At 40.2% G+C, this 12179-nt stretch overlaps 1 protein-coding gene across 2 annotated transcripts in view; it reads left to right on the top strand.

Moving 5' to 3' along the window:
* The first annotated feature begins 4030 nt into the window (after nt 1–4030).
* Nucleotides 4031–12179, top strand: part of DCTN4 (dynactin subunit 4) — a 31253-nt gene continuing 23104 nt past the window's right edge. For both annotated transcript variants that reach the window (XM_036846969.1, XM_036846968.1), the window contains exons 1-3: nt 4031–4187; nt 6665–6735; nt 8939–9117. In XM_036846969.1, the coding sequence (XP_036702864.1) occupies nt 4053–4187; nt 6665–6735; nt 8939–9117 (385 nt within the window). In that variant the 5' untranslated portion in view covers nt 4031–4052. The remainder of the gene's footprint in view (nt 4188–6664; nt 6736–8938; nt 9118–12179) is intronic.

Genomic DNA, 12179 nt, shown 5'->3' with positions numbered 1-12179 from the left:
CACAGACTTTCATAATCTAACCTCAGAAGGGTCACCACCACTTCTACTGTATGCTATTGGTCTCACAGACCAACCCTGGTACAATGTGGAAGGGGAATACACAAGGGTATAAATACCATTGAAGGACAAGTTGCAGGCTGGCTTCTACAGGTGGTCAAGAGAAACAAAACATCCCATTGAACTTCCCTGGGAGGCCAGGAAGATCCTCTCATGTAAACTGACAGCTCAAAGTCTAAAAGAGCTTCCCAGAAATGAACTGTAAGAGGCACTCAAGAGGCACAGATGAGAGTGTGGGCAAGACTGGAGATCCCAATCATCCAAACATAATAAAAGAAATCAACTTAGTGCTCATTAAGTAAGCTGGAGATCCATGTAACTTCAGACAAACACTTCCTCTCTCTGAAACTGTTTTCTCACTTGTAAATGAAGGGACTGGACTAAACTCTGTGGCTGAATAACAAATACGTAGCAACTTATCATGTTCTGTGCTCTACCCACTTTAACTCATTTTTCCTGCATGGCCAAAGGCAAAGCTCATTTGGAAGAGCCCTCGGCACCATTGCAAATGTGTTGGGTGCTCCCACACCAGTTTCCTATTCTCAGCCTGAGCTGGAGCTCCGAAGATGTGATTCATGTGTTTAGTAATGGGCTGGCTCTTTCTCTGGGCTTCTTGTGAAATATGCTTCCCTGTGTGGCAATCACCGTGCTTTGTGACTTGGAACAAAGTAAACTAGAGGCTAAACAAGTTAGCTTCATCTGCTTCCTTTAAATATGAATGTGTCTGATCCTTTCTGTGATGTTTTTATTTTGACCTCCGGGAGAAGAGAGAGTCTTGATAATTTCTGAGGAAATAAACTCCCAGCGGCTGAATTTGGCTAAACCATGAAATGGATTTTCCCCCAGCCTAACAAGGCCATCTCTGCTGAGACTCCAAACTACCCTTCATATGACAGTCTATGTACATGTCTTCCCAGGGTTGGGCATTGGGAAATCCTGTGAGCTCTACTTCAAAATATAGTCAGAATCCCTAGTCCATGGCACTGTTGCCTGTTGCCTGGTCACTGCAGTAATCTCCAAACTCACCCCCTGCTTCTATCCTTGTCCCTCTACAGTCCATTCCCAAAACAGCATCCAGAGTGACCCTTGTTAAATGTAGGTTAGATCGTATCACTGTTCTGTGTGAAATCCTATAATGGCTCCCCACTTCCTTCAGAGCAAAACACAAAGTCCTTAAAATGCCTTCAAGATCCTGCATGAGCTGCACCCCCATTACCTCTGGGACTTCATCCCCTGTACCTCTCTCCCTTGCTCACTCCTTACCAGCCCCACTACCTCCTTGCTGTTCCTCAGTTAGGCCTTAGAGACTTTGCTGAGACTCCGCTTGGAAGGCACTTCCCCCAGATGGCCACCCGGCCCTCTCCCCACCTCCTTCAAATCTTTGTTCCTATCTTACCTTCTTATGAGGCCAACCCTGACCACCCTACTTAAAATTGTGACCAGTTTCCTTCCCCTATTTCTTCCTTTACCTTCTGAAAGAAGGAGTTACTTAAAGACCAAAAAGAAAAAAAAATTGTTACTGGATTCCAGCTGCAGCAAGTTCCAGATAGTTGAAGATAGTATATTGAGTTAGGCTGGAATTCAATTTTCAATTCTCTTTTATTCAATTCAACAAACAATACACTGGTAGTCTCCCAGAAGCAAGCTTTAGGGTTGGATGGTGAATTGTGGAGAGATGGAGGTCCAGCAAAGTGTAGTGAAGGCAATAAACTTGGAACAAAGACCTGCATTCAAACCCTAGCTTCACCTCTAACTTCCTTTGGGAACCTGGGCAAGTCTCTTCCCTACTCTGGGCTTCAGTTCTCCATCTTGAAAATAAGGGGAGGGAACTAGTTAGTCTCTAAGGTCACGTTTGGCTCTATAGCTCCATGACTTTACCCGTATTTCACAGAGAGCTATGGTCTCTTGTGTCAGTTGCGAGTTCTCAGGGGTGAGTGGGCACAGAGAGTGCATGGCCACCAGCTATCTCTTATAAGCCAGCACCTCAGGGGCCTGAGGTCTGCCTTAAGCACTAGCAGCAATTGGGTAATAGCTGCAGTGGTTAACCTGAAGTCACCCTGTGCATCCTCCAGCCGAAAGAGGATGCCCGTCTCACCTCCCTGCATCCTCAGCAGAACACAGAGGAAGTGTTCCATGGTGCCACAGAATTAGCATTAGCTTCCGGTTAGTCTACTAAGCAGAGAAGGGGGGGGGGCGGGAACAAGCCTTGGTTAGGTTTGAGGTATGCTTGGGAAATTACTGTTGAAGCCAAGCAGAGAGCATTCTAGAGGTGTGAAACTCATGTGCCCATAATGGGAATGATGCAATTCCAGCAAAGTTCCAGGGCAAAAATGAGTAGGCTATCAATTAATGTTCCACTTTCCTTTGCATTTGCTTTCTTCTCTTTCTAAGTGTTGTTAGAAGAGCAACTGGTTTCTTACTCTGCTGTGAATATAAGTGAACTGCTGTAGTGTGCAGGGAACTGCATTTATGGAATTAGAAAACAGAATACTGTACCAGGAGTGAGAAAACCTGGGGCATGTTCCTGGGGCGTGTTGACGCTCAGGACCTCATTTTCAACATTTGAAAAATACAAGTATTGAACTAGGATCTTTCTAGTATATGATAATTCTAAGGTATCCAGTCCACTACCCCAGGAGGCTATAGCAGGCATCAGCAAACTCCAACCCGTGGCTGTTGTCTGTTTTGGTAAAACCTGCCAGCACCACTGAAGCCGGCTGGCCCTGTGAGCTGCAGAAACCAAGCCAGGTATCCTCCTATGACTCAATTTCTCCCTCTGCTCCCAGTGCCGGTCTGCAGTGCCAGTGCGTGTGCCTTGCTGCTGCCCAGGGCCCAGGCTGGTCCCTACCTACACACTGGGGATTCTGCTACTGGTGACTACCAGTCACAGAGCAGAGGAATCTCAGTCTGCCCCAGTTGAGATGGCCAGGCTTTCTTGGGAGAAGAGAAGGGCACCCGGATCTCAGTTTCCTGCACTGTAAAATAGAGATAATGATACTACCTACCTTTTGAAGTTGTGGTGAAAATTAAATGAGGCAATGTATGTATAGTTTTGACACAGTGTTCTGCATTCAATAAGTGCTCAATAAACATCAACTAATATTACTATTCAGTTCTATTTCTTCTCAATCACCAACTCTAATATCAGATAGGCAATAATACAACACTAGTACAAAGAGAAAAGCACTGAACTGATGGCAGGTAACATGGGCTCCAGTCTCTGCCAGCCCAGCTCTAAGTGGTTATTTTACATGTCTAAGCTTTAGTTTATGCACTAGAAAAGTGTAAACGACACCTAGCAACATTGTTCATTCATTGATTCCACTCCTTCATTAGGCAATACTTATTGAACACCCAGAGTATAGACTTAGTCCTAATGCTAAATATGCGAAACCTGAAAATGAATGAGATATGGCTTCTGCGTGGAGGAGCTCAATCTAAGAAACTTCAAACGAGATAACGTCCGTGAAAGTTTCCTATTAGGTCAGCAGCAAGACTGTCAGAAGCAAGTGCTGGTGTGGACTCTTAGTTTTCCAGTTCCAATGAAACTCTGTCTCAGAGACCCTCCCTAACTTCCGGATGTTTGTCTGTAAGGTGAGGGCGGTAGAGGCAGTGTTAAATAAAACGGAAGAGCAGCCTTCCTTTCTGTTAGATACAAAGGAAAGGAGCGCACTGAGTCTGTCTGGATTTCTTCTGCGACTCCGTACTTGTCAAAAAAAGGTCTAAGCTCAGCCCGGACGGCTGACGCTCACAAAAATGGTGGAGGGGGAAGATGGAGGCGGGGGGGGGGGGGGGGGGGGGGGGGGGGGGGGGGGAAAGAACCTGGAACCCCAGCTGAGCATGCGCACTTTGACTTTCGTCCGGCGCAAAGCCCCTGTAGCTCGGAAACCTTACGTCAAAGTCTACGTTGAAAGACACAGGGAGGGAAGCCAGGGAAACGCTGACTCTCGAGTCACGTGATGCGACGAGAGCGTCGTTGACTCCTCCCCCTCAAGATGGCGTCGTTGCTGCAATCGGAGCGGGTTCTCTACGTAGTTCAGGGAGAAAAGAAGGTTCGGGCCCCGCTCTCGCAGCTTTACTTCTGCCGCTATTGTAGCGAGCTGCGGTCGCTGGAATGTGTGTCTCACGAGGTAATGCAGTCGTCCCATGAAGAGTGTGTGTGTGGGGGGAGGGGGGAAGGCGGTTCCTGCTAGTCACCGCGCCCAGCGGGTGGTAATTTTCCTAGCATGTTGATTGGCTCTGCCTTCCGTCACTCAGATTTGCCTGTGATTTAATTTGCTTATACGTACGTAATTTGTCACTTGGAAAGGAGGAGCGGCCTTGGGTGGGGCTGAGCGGCCCTTCTGTTCTAGAGCGCCCTCTGGGACAAACTTGACTTTGGGGACCCTGGCCATCTCCTGGGGCGGGGGTTGGTAATTGGGTGGGGCGGGGGTTGGTAATTGGGTGGGTCAGGGGGAAAAAAGGTATGGGGGTGCTTAGTTCAGGCCACTTGAGGGGCGAGGTATCGTCTTTCCAGCATTGACTGAGGGAGTGGGGAGGTCCGCGGGCATTCTCATCCAAGCCCCTCCCATCCTGGAAGTTCTGCCCCTGCTTGGGCAGAAACTGGGCCTTCTAACAACTGCCTTGTTCTGTTTCCTGACCTAGCCCAAGGCCTGCAGCAGATAAGAGGTTGGGATGGGGTGAGCTGAGTGAAAAGCGCTTACAATCGGGTCTGTTGTTTAAGAAGCTCAAAGTGTTACATTCATGGCGCTTCTCCTGAGGGTACATTTCTGACCTTCACTGGCGCAAGTGGGCGTTGGAGGTGGGATTGCTCAAAATGTAAAAGACCCCCGGAAAAAAAATCACCAAATAACAAAACCCCAGAACTTCTGCAGCACTTGGAGCATGCTGTTCATTCAGTAGGCTCTGCGGATTAAAAGACGCGTTAAGACGTAAATCTTGCTGTTGAGTAACTTGCAGTCTCGTGAAGGAAAAGCTGATTAGTAATAATACATAGTTAATGCTTATTCAGTACTTTCTATATGCCATGTGCTTTACATAATCTTTAATCATCCTACAAATTAGAATGGATACCTTTTTTAAAAAACCACTTTACAGTTAAAGAAAGAGGCACATAATGTTTGCGCTGGGTCACACAGCCAAAAATTTGTGGTTGGGAGGGGGGCACCAAGATTTGAAACCAAGCAGCCTGATTCAGAGGACTTCAGTGAGGATCCCTGGACGGTTAAAAATGCATATGAGAATATGTCCTATACTATAAGCCATTTTACACATTATGAATAATTATTATTTTATTGGGAATATTTTTCATACTGTTAAGAATAGTCAGAGAAAGCAGTTAAATAACACAAGAGAAAAATCAATGCTGTATTATATACATGATTTTTTTTTCTCCATCTCCATTAGCACTTTGTATGCTTATTCTTTGGCAGGTCCTTTCTCTTTAGGATGCTGTCCTAGCTCCACCTCCAGAATTTATTGGATTAGATTCTCATTTGGTGATCATTAGGGAGCTGAGTCTCCATGATCTGTAAGGATCTCTTCAGCTAGGACATTCAGTCTGTGACTGCATCTTTTACAGACTGGTGTGCACCTGTGAAATGGAGGCCATTAGGGTGTGGGGAAGGATGATGCTAGTGAGGGCTGAAGCAGTCCAGAAATTTCTAATGACAAGCCTGGGATTGGAGCTTCACATTAAGGGATGAGCATAATTTGGAAAGGGGATGGGGAGGAATGAATTATATTTTGCCTTTTATGATAGTAAGTGCAAATATAAGTTAACAGGATTATATTTTGTGTTCCTGGAGACTTATTTGAGCAGTAACTTTATCTTTTCAAAGGTGGTTCTGTTTATAAGCAGATGATGAAAAACGAAAACAGTTTCTGTCATAGTATTTATGTTCAAGTGAATCTGTCCATCTGCAGGTGACTAGAGTTCTAGAATTATCAAATAGGATCTACTACATTAAAGAAAATATTTAGTCCTTAAAAAAATACAATGAATTTAATTTTTGTACTATGTTTTTGCATTAAATGCAGTAAGACTATGTTGTTAACTTAGTAGTTTTAATTTGCCATTTAAAAATCTCTAATTGGTTGGCTACAGCTGACTTTGTAAATGTTAATGTATGCTTTTCTTCAGTGAACATGTAATACCTCAGTAATGGGAAAACTTTTAAAATCTCTTAACAGTTTGTGTGGTCAAGTTATTGCAGTCACACAAAGCTAGACTAGATAGAAGGATATTTGATCACAGCCTCATAAATTGGGTTATTTTATTTGTTAATCTATTTAGATTATCATAGAGATCTTCTTTTACATAAACATGTTTTAACACATCTAATACATAAAACCCTGATGAAAGGGAATAGGAAAGACCAGAAAGGAAAAATAGAAGGATTTCAGGAAATCCAGAGGTTAAGAAAACAACAGGTGATTGAAGAATAAACCCAATGCTGAAAACAGTCCAGGTTCTTTGCCAGATCAATGATCTCTCACCTCTGCTGCAGAATAATGTATTTTAAATTTCACTAATTGGCATAGACATATATACAAGCCAAGCTAAATGTCTTTTCCTCCGATTTTTTGATTTCTTGTTTCTTTCTAGGTGGACTCTCATTATTGTCCCAGTTGTTTAGAAAATATGCCATCGGCTGAAGCCAAACTAAAAAAGAATAGGTAAGACTGGGATCAATTTTTTCTATTTTCCCCAACTATTTTTTTAATAGCTGGTAAAAAAACATATGGAATTAACTCTCATTTTTAACAAGCTGTTTTTCTTTTTTTAGCATCACTTATGCCAAAGATGAAACTTTCATTTTAAAAAAATAAATTGTATTTTAGAACAGTTTTAGACTTAAGAATTACTGTGAAGATGATACAGAAAATTCCCGTTACTCCTTACCCAGTCTCCCCTATTGTAAATGTCATATATTAGTATGGTATATTTGTCTCAACTAATGAACATTATTGGTAACATTATTATTAAATAAACTCTATATTTTATTTAGATTTCCTCAGTTTTCCCCTAATCTCCTTTTTCTGTTCTAGGATCCTATTCAGGATACCCACATTATATTTAATAGTCATGTCTCTTTAGGCTCCTCTTGCTGTGATATTTTCTTAGACTTTCCTTAGTTTTGAGGAGTACTGGTAAGATATTTTGTAGAATGTCCCTCAATTGGAAGTTGTCTTATGTTTTTCTCATCAGCTGGGGGAATGTGTTGTGGGGAGGAGAACCACACAGGTAAAGTGCATCTCTCATCACATCATATCAAAGGTATATACCACCAACATGACATCACTATTGATGTTAACTTTGATTACCTGGCTTGAGCTAGTGTTTGTCAGGTTTCTCTGATGTAAAGTTTCTCTTTTTTTTTCTTCTCCTTTTCCATATTGTACTCTTTGGAAAGAAAGGCACTGTTATAGCCCACACTTAAATAGTGGGGAGTTATGATCCCCTTCCATGAAGGCTATCTCCATGTATTACTTGGAATTCTTTTGTGTGGAAGATTTTTCTCTTCTCCCCTTTTTATTTATTTAGTCATTTACTTCAAGCAGTATGGGCTTGTGAATATTTATTTTATACTTTAGGTTATAATCCAGTACTACTTTTTTTTTTTTAACTTAGATTGTTCCAGCTTTGGCCATTGGGACCTCTTTTAGTAGACTTCCGTCTCCCTTTGGCATACCCTCGTCATTATATGGCAGTGAGGAGGAGGGAAGTGTTATTCAATTGTTTGAGAACTTTCTTACTTACTCCAGGCTCATCCTCTATATTTTCTGCTCCAGTCCTAGAATTAGCCATTTCTCCAAGGAGCCCTGGTACCTTTTATTCGAGATTGGTATTGCAAACCAAGATCTGGGTAGTATTAAAAACCAAGATTGGTATTAAAAACCAAGATTTGGTATTAAAAACCAAGATCTGGTACTCACTGCTACTGGTGCCATTTTGGTTTTTAGCATGGTGTGGAAGTCCCTTGTAACCAGTCACACCTCTGTACCTCCATGGATATGAACCACTGTTTTGTCTTTCCTGTCCTGGAGAAACAGCTCCTTGTAAACCAGTTTTGTATGCTTTCCATACGTTAATTTTGTCATTTAATCCTCAAAATATCCCTATGAGGTGGGTACTGTTATTGTCCTTATTTGAGGATATTATCTAGTAGCAAAATATCACAGAAAATTGGAGTTATGGAATGGAACGTCAGAACAAGTCCAGGACTGGAGGTGAAATCTTGATAATCTCAGATGGTGGGAAAGTTAAAAGCAACAAGGCATGGGGGAGCCTGTAGGGGAATGTTGAGTGTTTCACTAGGAAGAGTAATGCCTAAAGAGAGCAGAAAGCCCTGAAAATGCCCCGCTTCTGAAACATTTCATCTTGGTAGCATTGTTTGGTATCTGTTTCAGCTCTCTGGCACAGCAAACAAGCAGTTATTTTCCAAACCCAGTTTCACAGCTTATTGTATTGTTGCCTCTCAATTTTCCATTGTGCAATTGGTCTGTCCTCTCTAAAGTCATAAGCGGTGACATTTCTCTGTCCCACAGAAATCTTTGTGGTCTGTAAAAGAGTCTAAAAGTTAACTCCAGACTGTTAACAGTGATTCCCTCTCTGGAGTAGGATTGGGTCATGCTGTGACTCTTCAGGAACTTTGATGATGATTGCATTTTTAAAAATAATTATCGCAATACTTTTGAAATTTTAAAATGAAGTTTGTAGGAGCCTCTTCAGAGTACTTTTTAATTTCTTTTTGCTTGAGAGCCGCCCTTCCCTTATAGTTCTCTCTTGAATTCCTAACATGTAGAACAATGTCTGGCACATAGTAGGTGCTCAGTAAATATTTGTTGAATGAATCAATGGTTGTTTGTCGTGTCCTAGATGCGCCAACTGCTTTGACTGTCCCGGCTGTATGCACACCCTCTCCACTCGGGCAACAAGCATTTCCACACAGCTTCCAGATGACCCAGCCAAGACCACGGTGAAGAAAGCCTATTATCTGGCCTGTGGATTTTGTCGCTGGACATCTAGAGATGTGGGCATGGCAGACAAATCTGTGGGTGAGTGAGGCGGACTTCAACATGAGATTTTGTGAAATCGGCAGTGCTCTAATTGCACACAAATCATTATTTCTGTTACCTGTTGGGAGGTAGGCGATAAATTCAGAGTATTTTGTCATTAAATCTTCTATGTTCCCACATTCTCACATGGACCATGATGTTTCATCTGAGACTTGGTAAACTATTTCATTTTCTTAAAGTTGGTAAAATAGCATTTATAAATCTGATAATTTTTTAGAATCAAAAGATTAATGTTCTTCATAAAAAATAAATGCTCCTGATGGTAGAACACACCATGAACAAACCTAAAAGATAAAAGTCACAAAGCTTGGATCATATATAACAGTCTAAAGATAAATAACCAAAAATAAGGAACCCTTAGAAATCAGAAAGCTACCCAATAGAAAGAAAGAAATTGTCAGAGGATATGAACAGCAGCTCTCAGAAATGGAAATAAAGATGGTCAATGACCAAAGTGTGCACAAATCATTGGATCTTTTTTCTTGCACACAACTTGGTGAGGTGATTTTTTTTAAGTCAATAAATATGCAAAAAGATACGTTCAGTTTTGCTAGTAATCATGAAAATGCAAATTAAAACTTCGTCCATTGATTTGGCAAAATTTTAAAAATCTGGTAGTATGACAAGAATATGGGAAAATAGTTGTTTTGTCTGCTGCCATTTTAGAGAGCAGTTTGACAACGTTTATTAAAATTTCAAATTGCTTTTATTCTTTTACCCAGAAATTACATGTCCAAGTACCTATCCTGGAGCATTCAAACACATGCTCAAAGATACATCTATATGTATCATAAGTGAAACAGAAAAGTTATGTATGTTTGGACCTAAAGAAAACCTAAGGTATTAAATTACCTCTCCATCATTTGAGCATTTCAAAGCAGAGGTTGCATTTACCTTTATTAGGAAACTTCCTTTATTTTTTCATATCCTGTACTCCATGGTTAATATCAGAGAGTAGAAACACTCTTTATTACAATCAGTTCAAAATCTTGAGTTGCTGTTTATTTTTTATATAAACAGCAGCACTGCTAACTCCCCATTGTCTTTTTTCTTTCTGAAATTTCATTTGTTTAATTTTGTGAAAACTTTTTAGACTTGTTAAAAATTCCCATTTTTACATTTCCATTCAAAATATCTACTTACTATTTACATGAGGAAGCCAATTAAAAACTCATTATGTTATTTGACATAACTAAAATGAAGATGGACTTCAGCTGAAAGTTTTCTACAGATTCTTACATAGTTTGGAAGTAAATATGGGTTGAAGTTCCTTTAGATTCAACTCTATTCTTAAAACTTAATCCTTGGTTCTCTTGAGTTCGCCCTTTGGTTTAGAATGCTTGAGCTCTTGGTTGTTTTTCTAACTTCATACATTATGTTGATAAAATACTATTCAAAGACAAAAAGTTAACTAAACAAGTCCCTTAAAAATGCTCATTGGTGGGTAGGCGTTTCCTGAACTATGATTTATATTGGAAAGTTTCTGTAGCATCTTCTTAGATTGTCAGTAAATATTTGTGTGTGTGTGTGTTTTAATGTCAGTGTAGCAAGTAAATTGTTTGAATTTGTTTATGAATTTATGTTAAATGTAAAAAACAACCTCAAAGTGGCACTTAGTTCAGTGAGTTAAAGTGTATTTTTTCCATGTTTGTATTTTGTTTCTTTTTATCAAGTTAAAGAACTGAAGCCTAGAAATCCAAATGGATTTCTCAGTTTGTTACTCTGTAAGTGCTTTTTTAATACTTTTTGGGCTGTAAGCTATTAGGATTGGAGAATTTATTTTTCAGAATTTAAAGGTTGTGCTTGTTTCTAGAAATCTAGCTCCTCTAGGGTATCTTGACAGTGATAATTGAATACTAGGAGTTCTTAAGGAGTACAGATAATTTCATTTCTTCCATGATGTCACTGGTGTCTGGGAAGCCCTGAAACCACTTTAGTTACAACTATCTGTTTATTTGTAAGTAAGCTATTGTGTCAGTAACATGCAGAAACTTTTTAATGTCTCTCAAATTTATATTTAGAACAAATCACCAGTTCTAAAAACACAATTAGGTAAAACATTCAGATTTTCTAAAATATTACTAAAACATTTCTTTCACATAATTATTTTTCATAATTGCCTTAAGGCAACTTTTAAAATATAAATATTGTACTTAAGGATGTTATTGCTACATTTTCTTGCAGGGGGCTATAGTGTCACCTTCAACAGGAGTCCTTTTTATTTGGAAAAAAAGTTATTTTTAATTATACAAATAATACACTTTCATGAACTTATCACCCAGCTTAAGAAATTAAACATAACCAAAACAGTGTAAGCCCATTGTATAGCCTTCCCCCCACTGCATCTGCCTTCTTCTGCCTTCAAGACAGAGATAGTCATCACAATCCTGAATTCAGATGGTCATCAGTGTCCATGCATGTTTTTGCACTTCTTCATGTATGTATGTAGCCACTAGCAAAGAATGCTTCTCAACTTGAAACAAATGGAACCATGCTTTGTGCATCCTGCTACAATTTATCTCTATCAGGTTTGTGGTATGTAGTTGTGATGGTGGGTGATTCATGCATCACTTACCACAGATTACTTCTTCACTCTTCTTCACATTTAGGTTGTTTTCAGTTTTTTGGTTCTGACAACAGTGCTGTTAGAAACATTCTTGTGTGTGTTTCCTGTCAGAAGAGCAAGGGTTTCTCTGTATAACAAAGTAAAATTGGTGATTTTAAGATGTGTACATGTTTAGCTCTCCAAAATGGTTTACCAATTTTTGCTCCCACTAATAATATATGAGTAGACTACCCATTGCTCCAGATCTCCGGCAGCTCTTAGCATTGTTGGACTTCTTTCAAGTTTTTCCAAACTGATGGTTGTGAAATGTCATCTCATTACAGTTTCTGCCCCCCCCCTTTTTTTTTGATTAGCTTTATTGAGATATAATTTACATACAATGAAGCTCACCAATTTTAAGTGTAAAATGCTTTGATTTTTGTCAGATGTGTATAGCCATGTAGCCACCTCCGCAATCATAGAACATTTCTGTTAC

The sequence above is a fragment of the Balaenoptera musculus genome, chromosome 3 (assembly GCF_009873245.2).
Source record: "Balaenoptera musculus isolate JJ_BM4_2016_0621 chromosome 3, mBalMus1.pri.v3, whole genome shotgun sequence".
Taxonomy (NCBI): Eukaryota; Metazoa; Chordata; class Mammalia; order Artiodactyla; family Balaenopteridae; genus Balaenoptera; species Balaenoptera musculus.
Note: the sequence above shows the minus strand (reverse complement) of the source record. Positions and strands in the feature narration are given on the sequence as shown.